The 23,131-nt window shown below is 44.3% G+C and overlaps 1 protein-coding gene across 5 annotated transcripts in view; it reads right to left on the bottom strand.

The window, feature by feature from the left end:
• Positions 1-23,131, bottom strand: part of SBF2 (SET binding factor 2) — a 312,854-nt gene that overhangs the window by 80,342 nt on the left and 209,381 nt on the right. For 4 of the 5 annotated variants that reach the window (XM_073578404.1, XM_073578400.1, XM_073578401.1 and 1 more), the window contains exons 18-22: positions 14,383-14,553; positions 12,827-13,089; positions 4,274-4,443; positions 3,880-3,953; positions 908-1,103 (exon numbers count right to left, since the gene is read on the bottom strand). In XM_073578404.1, coding sequence (XP_073434505.1) covers positions 908-1,103; positions 3,880-3,953; positions 4,274-4,443; positions 12,827-13,089; positions 14,383-14,553 — 874 coding nt within the window. The remainder of the gene's footprint in view (positions 1-907; positions 1,104-3,879; positions 3,954-4,273; positions 4,444-12,826; positions 13,090-14,382; positions 14,554-23,131) is intronic. The other variant, XM_073578402.1, reaches the window with a different exon arrangement.

The following is a 23,131-nucleotide window of genomic DNA, read 5'->3' as shown; positions in this document are numbered from 1 at the left end:
ATAGTAGTTATATTCTTGTACATAGGAGCAGTAATATAGTAGTTATATCCTTGTACATAGGGAGCAGTATTATAGTAGTTATATTCTTGTACATAGGAGCAGTATTATAGTAGTTATATCCTTGTACATAGGAAGCAGTATTATAGTAGTTATATTCTTGTACAAAGGAGCAGTATAATAGTAGTTATATTCTTGTACATAGGAGCAGTATTATAGTAGCTATATTCTTGTATATAGAGGGCAGTATTATAGTAGTTATATTCTTGTACATAGGAGCAGTATTATAGTAGTTATATTCTTGTACATAGCGGCATTATTATAGTAGTTATATTCTTGTACAAAGGGGCAGTATTATAGTAGTTATTTTCTTGTACATAGGAGCAGTATTATAGTAGTAATATTCTTGTACATAGGGGGCAGTATTATAGTCGTTATATTCTTGTACATGGGGCAGTATTATAGTAGTTATATTTTTGTACATAGCGGCATTATTATAGCAGTTATATTCTTGTACATAGGAGCAGTATTCTAGTAGCTATATTCTTGTACTTAGGGGGCAGTATTATAGTAGTTATATTTTTGTACATAGGGGCAGTATTATAGTAGTTATATTCCTGTACATAGGGGGCTGTATTATAGTAGTTATATTCTTGTACATAGGGGCAGTATAATAGTAGTTATATTCTTATTCATAGGGCGCAGTATTATAGTAGTTATATTCTTGTACACAGGAGCAGTATTATAGTAATTATAATTATATAGTAGTTATATTCTTGTGCATCAGGTATTATTATAGTAGCTATATTCCTTTACCTGGAGCAGTATAATAGTAGATATATTTTCCTACGAAGGAGCAGTAGTACATTAGTTGTACTTTCACCAATTAAATTTGACTAAGGATTGATACCTAGTGGGTCATGTGGAGTGCCTTTGAAAATGATTCGATATGTAGTCAGGAATAGGGCACCCTCTGCAGGCAGAATGTGGGGTCCTCCAAGAATTCCTCCAGTGGCTTCTTCCCTCCCATCAGGATCCAGTAAGACACGTAAAGCTTCACACACAAACTCTTCTCCAGGCAGCAGGGCCGGTCTCAGGATTTTAGGCTGCATTATTATGAGGCACAAGAAGAACAGTGATAATATAGTAAAAGTATTTCATGATCTGGACTTCTGGAATTTTGATTAGCAGTAAATGATAAAGTGCAGAGTTAGGTGGGGTAATTACAGCTTAATAGTGAATGACTCCTCTGGGGTCCGCAGCAGGAATGTGTCAGACCCTTGCAGGATCATCCGGCTCAGACATAAATCACCATACTCTGATGGTCGCCAGTGAAAACAACAGGACAAGAATAAATCTGTGGCTGTAGGGTCCCCGAGGAAGGTCTGATAAGATTCAGTGATTTGATCTGCATTGTTAAGGGCCCGTTACACACAGCGATCTCGCTGATTTTGTGAGACATCAGCGATCTCTCCAGCGAGATCGCTGTGTGTGACATCCAGCAGTGACCGGCCCCCCTGCCGGGTATTGCTGATCGTGCTGGATCGTCCTGGCCCGTTTTTTCATCGCTGGTCTCCCGCTGGCCAGCGCGCATCGCTGCGTGTGGCAGCAGGAGCCAGCGATGAGCGACGCTGCATGCTGATTACCAACGTAAACATCGGGTTTCTAAGGGCGAAGGCAGAGCGGCGCACATACCGGAGTAGCAGATAGCAGAGCTACGCCGGTCTGTCTGCGCCGCTCTGCCTCCACCTCTCGCCCTGCCTGCAGTGCACGCTGGTATCTAGGGTAAACATCGGGTTTCTAAGGGCCCCGCGGCCCTTAGAAACCCGATGTTTACGTTGGTAACCAGCGTGCTCTCTGGTCCTGATCGCTGGAGGGACTGTCTATGTGACAGCTCACCAGCGATCAGCTAACAATGTCCCAGCGATCCCATCCACGTCGGATCGTTGGTGGGATTGCTGGGACATCGTTATGTGTAACGGTACCCTTACATATAGCAAGGACCCCATGAAGGGGCATATGGGGTGCATTGGGGTAAGCTGGTGGATAAAGCCAGAGTCTACCTGCCACTAATACTCAGCTCAGAGAAGTGGCAGAGATCCTTCATAAATCGTCTCAGGTGTCCACCCTCTGATGCCTGCGTTAGAGATTAAAGGGGTTTTTACGGGACTAACATATAGATTATAGGTCATCAATATCAGATTGGTAGGGTTCGGACACAGGGCGCCCCAACCGATCAGCTGTTATGTGTGACTATCCGGCCACCGCCATGGGTGAGGACGGCCCATTGGAGTAGGTGCCGGGCTGCCACCGATCTGATATTCATGACCCATTCTGGTAAATCCAGGAATACCCCTTTAACCATTGGGCCAGGAAATTATATCGAATCTACTAAAATCTCTCGTGTTTCACTTCCTCGCCATGTTAAGATCTCTGCATAGTGTCGGAGAATAGTAATGTTCTGTTTACATCCAGAAGCTTAGAAACAAAAAACCTTCCGTGGCCTTATTCTTCTAGTCTAAACAAACCTGGACTCCAGACTAATAGATATGACCTGCACTGACACACTGTAACAAACCATTAAGGCCTGGCGACAGATTTGTGCTACTCATGTACTTTAAGGCTGTGTGCCCACGTAGCGATTTTTAAGCGTTTTTGCCGCGATTTTCGGCGCGAAAACGTTTAAAATCGTGTACAGAACGCCCCCATGCATTCCTATGGCATTCCGCACATGCTGTGCTAATGCTGCGCTTTTTTCCGCGGTGGAATCGCATCGCGGAAAAAATCGCAGCATGCTCATTCTTTTGTGCGGAATCGCAAAGAATTGCCGCGATTCCGCACCCATAGGAATGCAGGAGAATCGCTTACTTCCCGCATGTGGCTATGCCCACCATGCGCGAAGTTAAGCGTCTCATTGCGGTTGTTACCCACGGTGTGGAGGAGAGGAGACTGTCCTCCAGGCCCTGGGTACCATACCCCTGTAAAAAAAAGAATAAAAAAAATCGGGGTATATTTACCTTCCGACGTCCCGCGCTGCATTCCCGGGCCTCAGCGCTCCCTGTAATGCCTTGCGGCAAGGCCCTGTGATGACGTGGTCTCGCGAGATCGCTATAGCAATGCGAGACTACGTCATCACAGGTCTCGCAAGGCATTACTGGGAACGCTGAGGCCCGGGAATGCAGCGCGGGACGCTGGAAGGTAAATACACCCTGATGTTTTTATTTTTTTTTAGCATTTTAACATTCTATCTTTTACTATTGAGGCCGCATAGGCAGCCTCAATAGTAAAAACCTGGTCACACTTGTCAAACACTATGTTTGACGAGTGTGACCAACCTGTCAATCACTTTCCAAGCGATGCTTCAAATCGCTTGGAAAGTGCTTGAATATCGCACGCGAAAATCGCGGAAAAAAACGCAATCATAATCACGGTAAAATCGCGGTGAAATCGCTTGGAAAAAAACGTGCGATTTCTGGGAAGGAGTCCGGTTTTCTGTGTGCGTTTTAACACGCAACGTGGGCACATAGCCTAAGGGAGATGTCGAAAATTTGGACAACCCTATCTTAAATCTCTGAGACCCCCCGAGGAAAATAAGAAAACCTTTTACTAGGCTGTCGAGTCGGAGCCTGGCCTTTTGACACTAGTGTCGCGCAAGTGCTGCAGCCAATCATCAGCCTTTACTATATCATCAGGATAGATATCCGTTCTGACCGAATACTGATCGGCTGCAGCGGTGACGTGACGACAAGGGGAAGTGCAGCATCTACGTAGTCATGCCAGCGTTTTTATTTTCTACGATGCACTGAACCGATTCCGCTTGGGGCTTTCTCAATAGTGGACAACCCCTTTAAGAAGTACTTAGGAACCACATCGTTAACTCACCTTCTTGATTGGAGGTAGTCGTCTACTCTCCCGATGTACGGCCTCCAGTGTTTCAATATGCATAGCGACAATACCTAAAGGGGACATCAAAAACACGGAATGAAAAAGTGATCGATGTCGAGACAATTTCCAAATACACGTTCCATCACTCAGACACCACTGGAGAAAATATCCTGGTCTCCATTAAAAGTGTCTGGAGTGGAAAATTCACAAACTTTCCAAGCACTGAATACATCTCTTCTTGCTGTAAGTGAATAAGAAAACTACAGAAAAAAATTAACACATTCACAGCAGAGGGTTTGGTACAGTTTCATCCCGTCTAGATAATACAGCCCCGCATTATATTTAAAGTGTAAGGGACCCATAACTTTCTGCGCCTGTTCTGGAGAAATACCTGGGATCATGCAGTGCAGGCTCTTGATGTGCTCCTGCGTCACTCCGCTCTCGGTGCACACTTTATCAATAAACCTGGTGATGAATCGGACCACAGAGTTGGCGATATCGCTCTCAGAGTCCTCGAAGCCGCTCTCCGTGTCATAACTCTCAGCGACACTTCCAGCAATGCTGCGGATACAAATAACCACGGATCAATGCCGGCACGAAAGAACAAAATAATGCAGCACTGGAGTATAATACAGGATGTAACCCAGGATCAGTAATGTAATGTATGTACACAGAGACTGCACCAGCAGAATTGTGAGTGCAGCTCTGGGGTATAATACAGGATGTAACCCAGGATCAGTAATGTAATGTATGTACACAGTGACTGCACCAGCAGAATAGTGAGTGCAGCTCTGGAGTATAATACAGGATGTAACTCAGGATCAGTAATGTAATGTATGTACACAGTGATTGCACCAGCAGAATAGTGAGTGTAGCTCTGGGGTATAATACAGGATGTAACCCAGGATCAGTAATGTAATGTATGTACACAGTGACTGCACCAGCAGAATAGTGAGTGCAGCTCTGGGGTATAATACAGGATGTAACCCAGGATCAGTAATGTAATGTATGTACACAGAGACTGCACCAGCAGAATAGTGAGTGCAGCTCTGGGGTATAATACAGGATGTAACCCAGGATCAGTAATGTAATGTATGTACACAGAGACTGTACCAGCAGAATAGTGAGTGCAGCTCTGGGGTATAATACAGGATGTAACCCAGGATCAGTAATGTAATGTATGTACACAGAGACTGCACCAGCAGAATAGTGAGTGCAGCTCTGGGGTATAATACAGGATGTAACTCAGGATCAGTAATGTAATGTATGTACACAGTGATTGCACCAGCAGAATAGTGAGTGCAGCTCTGGGGTATAATACAGGATGTAACCCAGGATCAGTAATGTAATGTATGTACACAGAGACTGCACCAGCAGAATAGTGAGTGCAGCTCTGGGGTATAATACAGGATGTAACCCAGGATCAGTAATGTAATGTATGTACACAGAGACTGCACCAGCAGAATAGTGAGTGCAGCTCTGGGGTATAATACAGGATGTAACTCAGGATCAGTAATGTAATGTATGTACACAGTAATTGCACCAGCAGAATAGTGAGTGCAGCTCTGGGGTATAATACAGGATGTAACCCAGGATCAGTAATGTAATGTATGTACACAGAGACTGCACCAGCAGAATAGTGAGTGCAGCTCTGGGGTATAATACAGGATGTAACCCAGGATCAGTAATGTAATGTATGTACACAGAGACTGCACCAGCAGAATAGTGAGTGCAGCTCTGGGGTATAATACAGGATGTAACTCAGGATCAGTAATGTAATGTATGTACACAGTGATTGCACCAGCAGAATAGCGAGTGCAGCTCTGGAGTATAATACAGGATGTAACTCAGGATCAGTAATGTAATGTATGTACACAGTGTCTGTACCAGCAGAATAGTGAGTGCAGCTCTGGGGTATTATACAGGATGTAACTCAGGATCAGTAATGTAATGTATGTACACAGAGACTGCACCAGCAGAATAGCGAGTGCAGCTCTGGAGAATAATACAGGATGTAACTCAGGATCAGTAATGTATGTACACAGTGACTGCACCAGCAGAATAGTGAGTGCAGCTCTGGAGTATAATACAGGATGTAACTCAGGATCAGTAATGTAATGTATGTACACAGTGACTGCTCCAGCAGAATAGTGAGTGCAGCTCTGGAGTATAATACAGGATGTAACTCAGGATCAGTAATGTAATGTATTTACACAGTGACTGCACCAGCAGAGTAGTGAGTGCAGCTCTGGAGTATAATACAGGATGTAGCTCAGGATCAGTAATGTAATGTATGTACACAGTGACTGCACCGGCAGAATAGTGAGTGCATCTCTGGAGTATAATACAGGATGTAACTCAGGATCAGTAATGTAATGTATGTACACAGTGACTGCACCAGCAGAATAGTGAGTGCAGCTCTGGGGTATAATACAGGATGTAACTCAGGATCAGTAATGTAATGTATGTACACAGTGACTGCACCGGCAGAATAGTGAGTGCATCTCTGGAGTATAATACAGGATGTAACTCAGGATCAGTAATGTAATGTATGTACACAGTGGTTGCACCAGCAGAATAGTGAGTGCAGCTCTGGGGTATAATACAGGATGTAACTCAGGATCAGTAATGTACAGTACAGACCAAAAGTTTGGACACACCTTCTCATTCAAAGAGTTTTCATTATTTTCATGACTATGAAAATTGTAGATTCACTCTGAAGGATATCAGAACTATGAATTAACACATGTGGAATTATATAATTAACAAAAAAGTGTGAAACAGAAATTATTCTTATATTCTAGGTTCTTCAAAGTAGCCACCGTTTGCTTTGATTATTGCTTTGCACACTCTTGGCGTTCTCTTGATGAGCTTCACGAGGTAGTCACCGGAAATGGTCTTCCAACAGTCTTGAAGGAGTTTCCAGAGATGCTTAGCACTTGTTGGCCCTTTTGCCTTCACTCTGCGGTCCAGCTCACAACAAACCATCTCGATTGGGTTCAGGTCTGGTGACTGTGGAGGCCAGGTCATCTGGCGTAGCACCCCATCACTCTCCTTCTTGGTCAAATAGCCCTTACACAGCCTGGAGGTGTGTTTGGGGTCATTGTCCTGTTGCAAAATAAATGATGGTCCAACTAAACGCAAACTGGATGGAATAGCATGCCGCTGCAAGATGCTGTGGCAGCCATGCTGGTTCAGTATGCCTTCAATTTTGAATAAATCCCCAACAGTGTCACCAGCAAAGCACCCCCACACCATCACAGCTCCTCCTCCATGCTTCACGGTGGGAACCAGGCATGTAGAGTCCATCCGTTCACCTTTTTGCGTCGCACAAAGACACGGTGGTTGGAACCAAAGATCTCAAATTTGGACTCATCCCACCAAAGCAGATTTCCACTGGTCTAATGTCCATTCCTTGTGTTCTTTAGCCCAAACAAGTCTCTTCTGCTTGTTGCCTGTCCTTAGCAGTGGTTTCCGAGCAGCTATTTTACCATGAAGGACTGCTGCACAAAGTCTCCTCTTAACAGTTGTTGTAGAGATGTGTCTGCTGCTTGAACTCTGTGTGGCATTGAACTGGTCTCTAATCTGAGCTGCTGTTCTGAGGCTGGTGACTCGAATGAACTTATCCTCCGCAGCAGAGGTGACTCTTGGTCTTCCTTTCCTGGGGTGGTCCTCATGTGGAGGCCCGGCGTCAGCACCCGGCGTAACCGGGCAAGTGCCGGGGCCCTGGCGAGACGGGGGGGCCACTCACACTGGCTGCTGGGAATGCGACCTTGAATCAGATTCAGCAGCGCCGTGGCGGCGGCAGGAGACGCGCATCTATTGGACGCATATCAATGAATCAGGCCAACGACTGCACGCCGTCAGCCAGAGTCCAGACTGCCAGGACCTTGCGAAGGAATCAGAAAGATTCCGTAATGCGTAGGATAGAACTTTGGTTCTTTCAGCGCTTCTTAGCCGGTCACGTGATCTATCACGTGACCGTCACGTCACGCAAGGTCCTGTTGTTGCTGTACCCTGCCGGCTTAAGCTATTACACGGCGCCTATGCCGCTCTACACTTGGCGGTGAGGGCGTCGGTTAGCAGGACGATTGTCACCGGCCGGGACAGCGTCCGATACCTGATACTACACTACAATGATATCTGAGAGAACCGCCTTCCTCTCTATTGTGAATCGCTACCCTCCCTTGGATGTGGACTAGTTACTCTGCCTGAACCTTGATTCTGCTGCACACAGGAAAGTTTGGGAGGAACAATACTGTTACATATTCATCAAGGACTTTGCTGCACACAGAAATTCCCGGAGGAACTACATTATTACTCATTACCTATCTACTAAGGTAAATACCTGAGTATGTTATCGTGCGTCCTATTAGACTCCTCTGTCTAGGTGTCAGCATTGTTTTATATCCCCCCCCCTCCCTCTTTTTCATTTTTGGGTCACAAGCGTGTTTTCTAATATCCCATATTGCCTTGAGCAAAAACATTTATCATCTATTCAGGGTATTATTTTTAGTGCAAATATATATATTTATTACTATCAGTTTTATTGCTGTTTGGACAAATAGGGTGGTATTGTCTGCATATTTGCTGCACGTAGCGCCCCTGGTTGTCTACTATTATCTTTTTTATACCAGTTGTTTTCGCCCGTTACTGTCAGTGGATCTTTATCGCAGGTCCATTGTAAGGTGTTTGGAAAGATCCGTGACTGACAGCGTGTAGGTATTAGTATTCTGTAGAGGAGGTCGCCCTCATGGACAAACGGTCACAGAACATCTCTCCAACAATACAGACCTCAGCGGCCTTTACCTTTTTGTTCCTTCCTTTGTTATACGCAGTCTCGCCAGCCTTTTATTTCAATTATTTTAGCACATATAAATGTTTAAGACTCAGGCATCACTTAACTAATATTTGGGGAAATTGTTCCATTCTTCACCTTCCAGTAGTGCGTAATTGCCTTACCCTTCCTGCCCGCAGGCTTTGATAAATGTTCACAAAACTCTTTAGCTCTCAGAGTAATGCAGTGTATAAAAGAAAGGGAGGAGGGGAGAGGAGGGGGATGCAACTGCAGCTTCTCAAGTTTTTATACAATGTGAGAGGGTGAGTCATCTGATCAGCCAGAGTACAAGGGGCTGCTTTAGGACCCCCTGTATGTGACCTGTATAGGAAACACAACCTGTCAAGGTTGTGATGCAGTAAATAGAAAACAGGATGGAGGGGAGAAGAGGGGGATGCAGCTGCAGTTTTTCATTTAGTATTTCAATGTGTGTGAGAGGAGTGGAAGGCAGCTAGGTGAGACATCTGATTATTCAAAGCATAGGGACAGCTTAGCAGCCTCTGTAAAACCTTGGTCTACTAGATACAACCTGTCCATGCAGTACTACGACGAATGTTCATCTGGATGACGACCATGTCTTCTACTTGCAGGGATGATGTCCAGTGCGGGGGGGGACGGGGTGATAGTATACAATGAAAAAATGACTAAATGATTAGGGGGGACTGGGGGAGACTGATGGCTTTATTACAATTCCTATAAAAAATGAATTGTATAGGCATCAGATCAGAAGCCAAAGTAGCTAAAAGTCCGGAATTTGATGCAACTGTCAGAAATTTTTGGAGACAAAACAATGGCTGTCCTAGATAAGAAAGGGACAGAGTTTGCGTAAGTTGTTTGGAATCACAAAATTTTGGGGGAAGTTCAGTATAGACTTGGGGGCAGTCCAAGATGGGGCTGTCGACTCGGGCTGACACTAATTGTAGCCACATTTGGCTTTGCCGCATTGTAGTACATGTAGTGCCAGTGGTATAACTAGAGTCTGATAGGCCCTTCACCAAAATTTGGATTGGGGCCCTCATCTGCAAGTTGTACATATATATGGGCCCTTGCTGCGCCCTAGACCCTATAATGACATGATTGTTCACCTCCCATACAATAATGTCCCCTGTCCTGGCTGTCTCCTGTAATAATCTCCCTCATCCACCTACCTCTGCTGCATGGTACTGTAGAATTTACAATAGCTATCACTCATGTAAGAAGTGAAATCTGGCATCGTGCTATACCGGTATTTCTCTGCTGTATCTGCGCATCATGAATCATGGTATGTGCTATCCACTGAGACTCTTTCGCCGGTGGCCCTCAAAATCCTGGAGCCGGCCCTGCTTATGTGAGCCAGTTTCTTTGTAGCGCTTCACACTTCAAATATAACAATCTTTAAGACTCTAAATATCCTCCATTATACAACATATAAAAAATAGATTTAATAACGGAAAGGTGATCACATGGTGGGGGGGGTCGGGGTCCGCCGAGCGGAGTGTGATCCATAAACTATCCCCATCTCCACAGAAAAATATGGATAACTGTAGAGTGAAATGTGTAGGTATTTCTCTTGTTTCTCTTTTTTTCTTTCTTATTTTAGAACTGTTTTCATATTGTGAGTTATGTTTCTCTTTTTGATCATTTTCTTGTAAGCAGTGTAATTTTCTATATATTAAAGCTTGTCTACTCTATAAAAAAAAAAAAAATACATAGCTTATTGGAGAGAGTGGCCTTTTCACTGACTGGGAGGCTCATAACCCCGTCTGTTTGGTAAGTGGCGGTAGCGTGTTGTGTATCCGGGGTCTGCAGATTTTATTGGGGTGTGATTTATGCTCATTCAGCAGCCTATGATTAAAGGGGTATTCCCATCTCCAAGATCCTATCTCAATATGTAGTAGGTATAATAATTATAATACTACAAAATACCTCCATTTAGAAATACAGTGTAGTTCTTCTGATTCACTAAGTCACTTAACCACATGTACAGGGCACTGAAGTGGCTTAGGTATCCATAGTTACGACCAATAACAGCTGTCACTATAGGAGTGGTTGTAACCATGGAAATCTAAGCAACTGCCATGCCCTGCACATGGTGTAAGTGACAAACTAATCAGAATAACTATACAACATTTCTAATTGGATGTATTTCCTAATATTATTACACCTACTATATATTGGGGATAAAACCGTGGACTTGAAATTACCCCTTCAAATTAGATGAACCCTTGCAGTCGCACCCCACGATACCTGCTGAGAAGAGTTGTGTATATACAGGGGGATTCTAAACTGTATTGATCAGAAATACATGGGCTTCAACAATTGTTGCATTCTGAAGGGATTAGGGCGTCTGTCTGCCCGCTGGAGGTCTTCTTTCTTACCTTACTCACATTTCTACGGAGATAGGATACATAATGCTTTCCTTGTAAGTATATGAAGCAACACTTAATATCAGGAGATAGCAATGTGCTGAAGTCTCCTTGACTATTTTTCAAGGATCTTGATGGCACTTTAAAAAAAAAAAAAAAAAAAAAAAGCCAAAAATTCCATTGCTGCTATCAGCGAAGTTCATCACTTGTAATTTATTTGGACAATCTGATGGAAAACATGCTGAGTGCTGGTAAAGGTTGCATATTTTACAGAGCCGGCCTAGGCCGGGAGCGCGCCGCGATGAAACGGCTGGTTCGAGGGGCCGTGTATGCTGCGGGAATGGAGGCGAGTCACGGTGAAGGAATGATCCACAACAACACAAACAATGAGCTCAGGGCACTTTAGACAACAGAAAAGTGATTGATCGTAACACGATAAACAGACACTTAATCTAAGTGGAGACATGAAGACATGCGGGACATTCCAGCGGAGGTAAACACAGGCGTATCATGTGGGGGTCCGGGGATTAACCTCCTGGGGGCTGGACTCATTTGCAAAAATTATAACTTAAAGGGGTATTCCCATATGCAAGATCTTCTCCCAATATGTAGTACTTGTAATAATATTAGCAAATACCTACAATTAGAAATGTATGATAGTTCTCCTGATTAACTATGTCACTTACATCATTTGAAGGACATTACAGTAGCTTGGGTATCCATGGTTACGACCACTAGCAACTAGCTGTCACTATAGGAGTGGTCGTAACCGTGGACACCTAAGATACTGCACTACCCAGGACATGGGGTAAGTGACATAGCTAATCAGAAGAAATATACTACATCTATAATTAGTATAATTGGCGATATTTGTGAATATTATTATTGGTATAGGATCAACCCTGTAAGCCTTCTACACATGGTGAAGTTGAAACAACAGTGAGGCGGCTCACGAGGCAAGAAACAAGAATGTGCTGCAGAAATTATGCATGCTGAGACAGAACAAGCACATTAGCAACTGTTCTGTCCACGTACAGTTGTGCCTTTAAATGAGCGCTATTAATCTCGTGTTTAGTCCATAAGAACCTGTTTTTGGGCAGGAATATGAAAGGAATTGTCTAAATGTGCCTTTCTACGGCTGTAAATGCTGCCTGGCATCCAACTGAAAAGGACTCCTGGAAAAACACATTAAGGCTGAGTGCAGACGGACTTTTTGGCCCTGCGGATTTTTCCGCGCAGAATGGAAGAAATCCGCAGGTCAAATGACCTGCATTTTTCCTGCGTATTTCTTCCATTTTTCATGCGGTTTTCCATCGCGGTTTTCCCCCTGCGGATTTGGTGACAGGGGAGATGGAAAACCGCACAAAAGTAACATGCTGCAGATTTTGTACCGCGGAAAAATCCGCAGCGTCTGCACAGCGGTTTTTTTTTTACATTGATTTTAAGGCTACTGTACATCACAATGCGGATCTGCAACGTTTCTGCGCGGTAACATTCGCTGCGGAACCGCTGCAAATCTGCATCGTGTGCACACAGCCTTAGGTTACTCTGAACCTGCTAGTCCAAACGGATTCCCTTCAGCCTCATAACCTCTGCAAGCAGTGATGACTTAAAGGGATCCTCCCTCACAATGATCCTGCCAAATGGCACAGTCCGCAGCCCACTTCTGAAAAGTGTACGATCTAGTGAACTAGTTGTGTAGCTAGGGAACAGATGTCCCAGTACTGGATTGTGCCGGTCACCTGCGCCCTCCATGACTTACCTATTGGTGACGATACTGTTGCTGCCGCTCTCCCAATCGCCGGTGGCAGACGTCCGCAGCAGTTTGTTCTTGCTTGTGTCTAATGGCACCAGGAGATAAACCATGAGGTTGGCGAAGTGTATGGCTTGGCTGAACACTGTGCTCTCCTCGCTCTGCACCAGCTCTTGCTGCTGCTCCTTGCTGAGTGTGGGCCACAGACGAAGCTGCTCGGCTGCCAGGTCCATGACGGTGTTCTCCTGCTCCGAGCTGTCCACACCATTCTCCTGGAAACAGTGCAAAACATAACACGAGTCCTGCTCACCAGTGTATATTATGTATCTACATAGAGGTGTCTATGTATCTTATTTACTCACTTCTGTGGTCACTACTGGCTGTTCTAAGAACCATTCAAAATTGGGATAAGAGTGTAAGCTCCTGGGGCAATTTTTTAATATTACATATTAAACAATATGTATACTGCAGATTGTATTATACTCCAGAGCTGCACTCACTATTCTGCTGGTGCAGTCACTGTGTATATACATTACTGATTCTGAGTTACATCCTGTATTATACCCCAGAGCTGCACTCACTATTCTATTGGTGCAGTCACTGTGTACATACATTACATTACTGATCCTGAGTTACATCCTGTATTATACTCCAGAGCTGCACCCACTATTCTGCTGGTGCAGTCACTGTGTACATACATTACATTACTGATCCTGAGTTACATCCTGTATTATACTCCAGAGCTGCACTCACTATTCTGCTGGTGCAGTCACTGTGTACATACATTACATTACTGATCTTGAGTTACATCCTGTATTATACTCCAGAGCTGCACTCACTATTCTGCTGGTGCAGTCACTGTGTACATACATTACATTACTGATCCTGAGTTACATCCTGTATTATACCCCAGAGCTGCACTCACTATTCTGCTGGTGCAGTCACTGCACTGTATACATACATTACTGATCCTGAGTTACATCCTGTATTATACCCCAGAGCTGCACTCACTATTCTGCTGGTGCAGTCACTGTGTACATACATTACTGATCCTGAGTTACATCCTGTATTATACCCCAGAGCTGCACTCACTATTCTGCTGGTGCAGTCACTGTGTACATACATTACATTACGGATCCTGAGTTACCTCCTGTATTATACCCCAGAGCTGCACTCACTATTCTGCTGGTGCAGTCACTGTGTACATACATTACATTACTGATCCTGAGTTACATCCTGTATTATACCCCAGAGCTGCACTCACTATTCTGCTCGTGCAGTCACTGTGTACACACATTACATTACTTTCCCATGATGTGCGGGATAACAGACTGTATTATACTCCAGAGCTGTAATCATAAAAGTTCAGCAGGAGGCCATGTGACACACGTCGTACAGCACTACTGCTTTTCTTGAAGGGGTGACAATAAATAATTTACATCTGCACGCTACAATCTTGCAGGAGAACCATTTTCGGCTTATACACACAACCTTCATGTTGGCACTAAGCCGTTGTAGAAAGTGACTGCCCCCTCCAGGACCCTCAGCCCTACATCAGCCGGTACCTTTGGCACAGATGAAGTTCCCTGGCTTACATCTCTCGCGTTCAGGTAGAGAGAGCGCACTTGGCTCTGGACGTCATTGTAGAACGTGGTCTCCCAGAACTGCTGGTTGGTCCATATGGCGTGGTCCTGGACACAGGTGTAAGCAAACTGGCTGACACCTGCGGACAATTTCTGAAAAAAAAAAAGAAAAAAATATATATAAATAAATCACGAGTCTAATCACCAAACGTGAGGTTTCTAAATGTCACCGTGACCAGAATGTAATGAAATTATACAACGGGGAGAATAAAAATGCAGCTAATTGCATCCCGACATGAGATATTTAAGCACTTACAGCTGCGGGAAACATCGCAGATTATTGTGTCATCCTGAGAAATTATATCTTAAAGCGAACGCGACACGGAGGAAAAGAACAAATCTGCTACAAAGAAAGCAAACAGCACCGCAAAGCTCAGCTTCCCGGATCGCTAGGAGTATGACATGGGAAAGGAGTTGGCTGCAGCCAGGCTTTATAGTTTCAGGATTAAGGTGAAGTTATGGTTTAAAGGGGTTATTCACTTTCGATTGAAACAAGACCCCCTACCCCACAGAGACCGCTTGCCTTCAGCGCCTTCCCAGTAACCTTTTTCTCAGACAGGGAAATGGTCTATTTAGGTATGGACTTACTGTCTTTATTCAACCAGTCTAAACAAGCAGAGCTGCAGTGTAAAGCAAAGGGGTTAATGGTCAGCATCTGACTGTGCCAGCTGACAATGTAGCTGTGGTGGAGTCACATACTATACGGCAAAGCAGGAAGCGCAGCGTACAAGTCAGGTTGTCTGAAGAGTCAGGAGGTGGATTTCACCTTACCTCAGTCCCCAACCATTGTCGTAACAATGTTCTGATGGAGCAGAGCTGCAGTGTAAAGCATCAAAGCTAGTGCGGCACTTTGCCTGTGATTTAGAATCAACTTGGACCCTCAACAAATAGTAGAGCCATTATTCAAGGGCTACAAATTCTACATCTCACCTGGGTATTTAAGGAGTTGCCAGGTTTAGAAAATCATAGCTGCTTTCTTTCAGAAACAGCACCACCTCTGACCATAGGTTGTGTGTGGTATTGCAGCTTTTATCCATTCACTTAAATGAGGCTGAATCGTATTCCACCCATGGTTCAGGGTGTTAATGTCCTAATCCTTGTCAACCCCTGTATAAGAGATAATGATAACTGTGTGCCCCGCTGATAAAAGGTGCCCCGGTGATGGTGGTGGTGGGTTGTACTGTGCATTTCTCCATTAGTTTAAGCATTATTACGAAACACTAGAACATCATGGTATTTGCTTGCGGCCCACTAGGTGGCGCTCCAGGCACCATGACGGCAGTGGTTCAACTCGCAATGTAGAATATGGTCCTAAGCCGGAGGCTTCACTCGTATGGTCAGCTCCCCAGCCGCTGCAGGGGGTCCGCCACTTACAACCCTACCCTGCTGAAGTCATAAGTCTAGAAGACACTAACACTTAAAAAATAAAATAAGTCAGCTTGTTAGGAGTAAAGGAAAGCTGGGTGACAGCCGCAGGATAAACACGACTGGCAGCCATTTTTACGCAGCTTTTCCAGAAACTGATTAAAATGAAGGTCTTTACTATAAAGGAAAAAAGAAATCCAAACCTACAGGGCCCTGTGTGAAAAAGTGATTGCCCCTAAACCTAATAACTGGTTGGGCCGCCCTTAGCAGCAACAACTACAATCAGGATTCAGTGATAACTGGCAATGAGTCTTTTACAACGCTCTGGAGGAATTTTGTCCACTCATCTTTGCAGAATTGTTGTAATTCAGCCACACTGGAGGGTCTCCAAGCATGAACCGCCTTATTAAGGTCATGCCGCAGCATCTCAATTGGATTAAGGTCAGGACTTTGAACAGGCCACGCCAAAATTTTAATTTTGCTTTCCTAGAGCCATTCAGAGGTGGACTTGCTGGTGTGTTCTGGATTATTGTCCTGCTCCATAACCCAAGTGCGATTCAGCTTGAGGTCATGTACAGATGGCCAGACATTCTCCGTCAGGATTTTTGGGTGGACAGCAGAATTCATGGTTCCATTTACCATGGCAAGTCTTCCAGGTCCTGAAGCAGTAAAATAGCCCCAGACCATCACACTACCACCACCATATTTTACTGTTGGTATGAGGTTTCTTTTCTAAAATACTGTGTTACTTCTTCGCCAGATGTAACGGGACATACACCTTCCAAAAAATTCAACTTTTGTCTCGTCAGTCCACAGATTATTCTCCCAAAACTCTTGGGGTTCAGGAAGAGGTTTTCCCTTAATAATAAAGACCTACATTTAAAAACACTGCATTTTGTGATTATTTGTGTTATCTTTGTCTAAAATGTAACTTTGCTTGCCAATTTGAAACATTTAAGTGTGACAAACATGGAAGAGAAGGAAATCAGGAAGGGGGCAAACACTTAACTGTAAATATGGAGAAGATGAATAAAACAATCTGACAAACTCAGAAACTGGGGATGTTCTCTTTTTGTAAGGAGGCATGTTCCTTAAGAGGGGTTATCGGATGGAGGCATTTAGGGCCATTTTTATTATTACTTAAATGCATGATTTTGGGGCTAAAAATATTTTTTCAATTATTTTAATGTTTGCATAGTGTTCCATCGCCTATTGCTGGCTGCAGAATGAGTAGAGTGATAATCTGTCAGTGAGCTCGTTCTGATGGAAGAGTTTAAGGGCAAATGAGGCAAGGCCCCTGATTGGCCGATCATCGGACTCCAACAAAGTTTGTTTTATATTTACAGTTCCGAACGGTCACATGATCCCTTTAAGTTAACCAGTTCTAAGTTCAGAATATGCCTGGTGCTTCCTTCTGACCCCCGTCCTGCATTCGGAGGGCCCCTTTGAAATTTTATTCAAGGGAGTTTCTTTCCTGAAGGTGAATGGAGCACTTGGCTGCAGATCAGGAGTCCTGGGTGTTATGAGGTTTCTGCTCCCGTCCTGGTTAGACATTACATGCCTCTGTTAGGACTAAGGTCGGGTCAAGGTGAGTTGTTGTATAACAGAAGTGTGAGAACCGCTGAGAATTTTCCAGGAGCTTCACAGGGCATAGATGATGGGACAGATAAATCATTCTATCAGCGTCCCCAAAAATTAGGGATCTCTAATGGTATTAGCAATAGGTGGTAACATGAGGAGAGAATATCCCTTTAAAGGGGTCCAGTTAAAGACAGGGCTGTGGAGTCGGAGTCGCAGTTGGAGTTGGTATAAAATGGACCGACTCCTAAAATATATAATAAATTGGGTACAGTAATTCAATGCAGAATGTGCTGAATATTTTTTCATAGGAATTTGGGAAAGTTATGAAATGTCCTATAAATGACTGTTCTATTCCTGATCTAAGGCTACATTCACACACAGCGTTTTTCCTGCGTTTTTTGAGGATATGTTTTTCAGTTGCAAAAGCAGATCAGCTTTTGAAAAAACCGCATCACCTGAAAGGTTTTTGAGCTCATAGATAATGCTTTCAATAGCAAAAGCGGATTAGAAATCTGTTCTATATATCCATTTCTCCATATCTGTATCCATATCATATCTGTACCAAAAAGAATGAAAGCCGGATAGCACACAGACTAACACTCCTTTTTTTTTTAGCACCAGTCAGGTACACCTCATAGCTGCCCAAAAGGACGCCCAGGACAGGCATTGCTCGTCTTCAGTAACATCAACTGATAGTTGGAATAAATAGACTGCATTCACCACATCTTCTTAAGGTACAGGCTTTATTTTCAAGTGTAGGGGTGTGCAGTATGAGGTTCTGCAGCAGCTGATGTGTGCAGTATGAAATTCTGCGGAACAGTATGAGATTCTGCCCCCCCCAGGTTTGATCCTGGCTACGCCCATAGTGTGAATGTAGCCTGAGGATCTAGGCTTTATCTTAGCCGAGATAAGTCATAGTGTGTGTGTATGTGTGTGTATACATATATATATATATATATATATATACACACATACATACACACACACACATATACATATATATATACATATACATACAGTGGGGAAAAAAAGTATTTAGTCAGTCAGCAATAGTGCAAGTTCCACCACTTAAAAAGATGAGAGGCGTCTGTAATTTACATCATAGGTAGACCTCAACTATGGGAGACAAACTGAGAAAAAAAAATCCAGAAAATCACATTGTCTGTTTTTTTTTCATTTTATTTGCATATTATGGTGGAAAATAAGTATTTGGTCAGAAACAAAATTTCATCTCAATACTTTGTGATAAATCCTTTGTTGGCAATGACAGAGGTCAAACGTTTTCTGTAAGTCTTCACAAGGTTGCCACACACTGTTGTTGGTATGTTGGCCCATTCCTCCATGCAGATCTCCTCTAGAGCAGTGATGTTTTTGGCTTTTCGCTTGGCAACACGGACTTTCAACTCCCTCCAAAGGTTTTCTATAGGGTTGAGATCTGGAGACTGGCTAGGCCACTCCAGGACCTTGAAATGCTTCTTACGAAGCCACTCCTTCGTTGCCCTGGCGGTGTGCTTTGGATCATTGTCATGTTGAAAGACCCAGCCACGTTTCATCTTCAATGTCCTTGCTGATGGAAGGAGGTTTGCACTCAAAATCTCACGATACATGGCCCCATTCATTCTTTCATGTACCCGGATCAGTCGTCCTGGCCCCTTTGCAGAGAAACAGCCCCAAAGCATGATGTTTCCACCACCATGCTTTACAGTAGGTATGGTGTTTGATGGATGCAACTCAGTATTCTTTTTCCTCCAAACACGACAAGTTGTGTTTCTACCAAACAGTTCCAGTTTGGTTTCATCAGACCATAGGACATTCTCCCAAAACTCCTCTGGATCATCCAAATGCTCTCTAGCAAACTTCAGACGGGCCCGGACATGTACAGGCTTAAGCAGTGGGACACGTCTGGCACTGCAGGATCTGAGTCCATGGTGGTGTAGTGTGTTACTTATGGTAGGCCTTGTTACATTCGTCCCAGCTCTCTGCAGTTCATTCGCTAGGTCCCCCCGCGTGGTTCTGGGATTTTTGCTCACCGTTCTTGTGATCATTCTGACCCCACGGGGTGGGATTTTGCATGGAGCACCAGATCGAGGTAGATTATCAGTGGTCTTGTATGTCTTCCATTTTCTAATTATTGCTCCCACAGTTGATTTCTTCACTCCAAGCTTGTTGGCTATTGCAGATTCAGTCTTCCCAGCCTGGTGGAGGGCTACAATTGTGTTTCTGGTGTCCTTTGACAGCTCTTTGGTCTTCACCATAGTGGAGTTTGGAGTCAGACTGTTTGAGGGTGTGCACAGGTGTCTTTTTATACTGATAACAAGTTTAAACAGGTGCCATTACTACAGGTAATGAGTAGAGGAAAGAGGAGACTCTTAAAGAAGAAGTTACAGGTCTGTGAGAGCCAGAAATCTTGATTGCTTGTTTCTGACCAAATACTTATTTTCCACCATAATATGCAAATAAAATGAAAAAAAAACAGACAATGTGATTTTCTGGATTTTTTTTTCTCAGTTTGTCTCCCATAGTTGAGGTCTACCTATGATGTAAATTACAGACGCCTCTCATCTTTTTAAGTGGTGGAACTTGCACTATTGCTGACTGACTAAATACTTTTTTTCCCCACTGTATATATATATATATATATATGTATACACACATACACACACACACTAACACACACACACAGTACAGACCAAAAGTTTGGACACACCTTCTCAATCAAAGAGTTTTCTTTATTTTCATGACTATGAAACCACCATGGTTACTTACCGGTAGCCGGTTTTTCCGGAACCCATGACAGCACCACATGAGAGAGGGATCCGCCCCGCCAGGACAGGAACTTACTGAAACATAAGGGGCGGCACCTCTCCCCCGCTTCAGTTGGATTACAGAGCATTTGAGAGGACTTCCCGGTTAGTTACATATTTAGCCAACACCACATCACACAAATACACCCGACTATTGTGCACACCCAAACGGTGAAAAAAGGGGGGGAAATATACGGGTGCTGTCATGGGTTCCGGAAAAACCGGCTACCGGTAAGTAACCATGGTGGTTTTCCCTTCACCCATGACAGCACCACATGAGAGATTCTGGAGACTTCGAACACCTTAGGGAGGGACCACCGCTTGCAGCACCCTTCTACCAAAGGTCAAGTCAGCAGAGGAGGATAGATTTAGTCTATAGTGTCTAAAGAAAGTTGAGGGTGAGGCCCAGGTAGCGGCCTTACAAATTTGCTCTATTGATACCTCTGCTTTCTCAGCCCAGGAGGTCGCCACGGCTCTGGTGGAATGAGCCTTGATACCGTCAGGAACGGGACGCCACTGGTTGAATAGGCTACACTAATGGCCTCCCTAATCCATCGGGCAATAGTCCCCTTTGACACTCCATAACCTTTCCTAGCACCCTGGAAGGCTACAAATAGGGACTGGGACCTCCTCCACTGGCTGGTTATAGACATATACTCTACTAGGGTTCTTTTAACGTCTAGGGTATGAAATTTCTCCTCCCCTGGGTTTTTCGGATTCTCGCAAAAGGAAGGGAGGACAATTTCTTGGTTTCGGTGAAAGTTAGTTACTACTTTCGGCAAGTAAGCAGGGTCTGTTCTCATAACCACCCTATCCTGGTATATCTGGGTATATGGTGGGTTGACTGAAAGGGCCTGTAAGTCACTAACTCTACGTGCCGACGTTAGAGCTACCAAAATGATGGTTTTTAGGGTGAGATTTTTAGTTGAAATCTGCTGTATGGGTTCAAACGGCTCCTTCGTAAGGGATTCCAGTACCAGATTTAGATCCCAAGGAGCTATTTTCGGTAAGGAAACTGGCCTAGATCTGTGGCAAGATTTTATGAACCTGGCTACCCATCTGTTTGCTGCTATATTGCAATTGTATAATGCACCCAGCGCTGAAACCTGTACCTTGAGGGTATTAACCGCCAGGCCTAGCTGTAGGCCTGCCTGCAAGAACTCCAAGATGGACTCGATTGGGGGTTCTTGACCTAACGGTTTTCCAAGGAATTGCAGGAATTTCTTCCACGTCCTACCATATATGTTGGTTGTTATTGGTTTTCTACTCTTCATTAGAGTAGTCACCAACCCCGGGGAGAAACCTTTATCTCTCAAAAGTGCCCTCTCAAATTCCACGCCGTCAGATGGAGCCCCTTGACTTGTTTGTGGAATATCGGCCCCTGAGCTAATAAATCTGGAATTTCTGGCAGTACCCACGGGTCCGAGAGAGACATCATTTGTAGTAGTGAAAACCACGGTCTTTTTGGCCAGAACGGGGCTATGAGGATTACTCTGGCTTGTTCGTCTCTTATCTTTTTTACCACTGCCGGGATTAACGCTACTGGGGGAAAGGCATAGCTTAGTTTGAACAGCCACGGGATTTGTAGAGCGTCTACTGCCCACGGGTTTTCCCCTGGGTTTAATGAGCAGAACCTTCTCACTTGTCGGTTGTTTTTGGTGGCAAAGAGGTCGATCACTGGCTGCCCCCATAACTGTACTATCCTCTGGAATATTACACGATTTAAGACCCACTCTCCCTGTTTTAACTTGTTGCGGCTTAGAAAGTCGGCTTGAACATTTTCTGTCCCTTTGATATGTAGGGCCGTTAGGGAGGTTAGATGTTGTTCTGCTTTGAGGAAGATTATTTTTGGCTTCGTCCATTAGGGAGTTTGACCTTGTCCCTCCCTGGTGGTTGACATACGCCACTGCCACCCTGTTGTCTGACATAATTCGGACGTTTTGACCCTGTAACATGGGAATGAATGCCTCTAGGGCTCTGTTTATCGCTCTTAACTTAAGTTGGAGGAAGCCTTCTGCTCTGTGTGACCCCAGGACCCTTGGGCCATATGTTCTCTCAGGTGTGCCCCCCATCCCGAGGAGCTTGCGTCCGTCAATATTACATCAGACACGGGCTTGTGCCACAAAGTTCCCCCTGCTAAATTTGTGCCGTCTAGCCACCAAGTGAGAGAGTTTTTCCCCCTTTCGGAAAGTTCCAGCTTCCCTTCTAAACGCCCTTTCAATCGTCTCTGGGCTGACAAGATTTCCGCCTGCAGTTGTCGGGTATGAAACTGTGCCCAGTTGACCGCCGGGATACAGGCTGTTAGCGTGCCCAACAGGGACATTGCCCTTCTTAGGGTCATGTGAGGATGCTGTATTGCCGTAAGGGTCATTTCTCTCACCTTGTCTAGTTTTTTCTCTGGCAAGAGACAAACTTGACGGTCGGAGTCCAAGACGAAACCTAGAAATGTTTGTTTTTTTAGGGGTTGAAGTTTTGATTTTTTTAAGTTTACCATCCAACCCAGTTTTTGCAGGGTCTCTGTTATTTTCTCCACCTGGTGTGCGCAATGATGTTCTGAATTGCCAATGACCAAAAAATCGTCCAAGTAAGGCACCATAATCACATTGTGGATTCGAAGGAAAGCTGTCATTTCCGCTATTACTTTTGTAAAAATCCTTGGCGCTATGGATATGCCAAACGGAAGAGCTGTAAATTGAAAATGCCTGAGGTCGCCCTGGATGTATAGGGCTAACCTCAGGTATTTCTGGTATTCTTGGTGCATCGGGATATGGTAATAGGCATCCTTCAAATCTATTACGGCCATGAAGCAGTTGTGGTGTAACAGCTTTATGGCCGAAGTCACTGATTCCATTTTGAATGTTTGGTTCAAGATCCATTGATTGAGGCGCCTGAGATTTATTATCGTTCTGAAGGAAAGGTCG

Source organism: Dendrobates tinctorius, unplaced genomic scaffold, assembly GCF_039654945.1.
Source record: "Dendrobates tinctorius isolate UK_male_01 unplaced genomic scaffold, ASM3965494v1 ptg000059l, whole genome shotgun sequence".
NCBI lineage: Eukaryota > Metazoa > Chordata > Amphibia > Anura > Dendrobatidae > Dendrobates > Dendrobates tinctorius.
The sequence above is the reverse complement of the archived record's forward strand: the minus strand, read 5'-3'. Positions and strand labels throughout refer to the sequence as shown.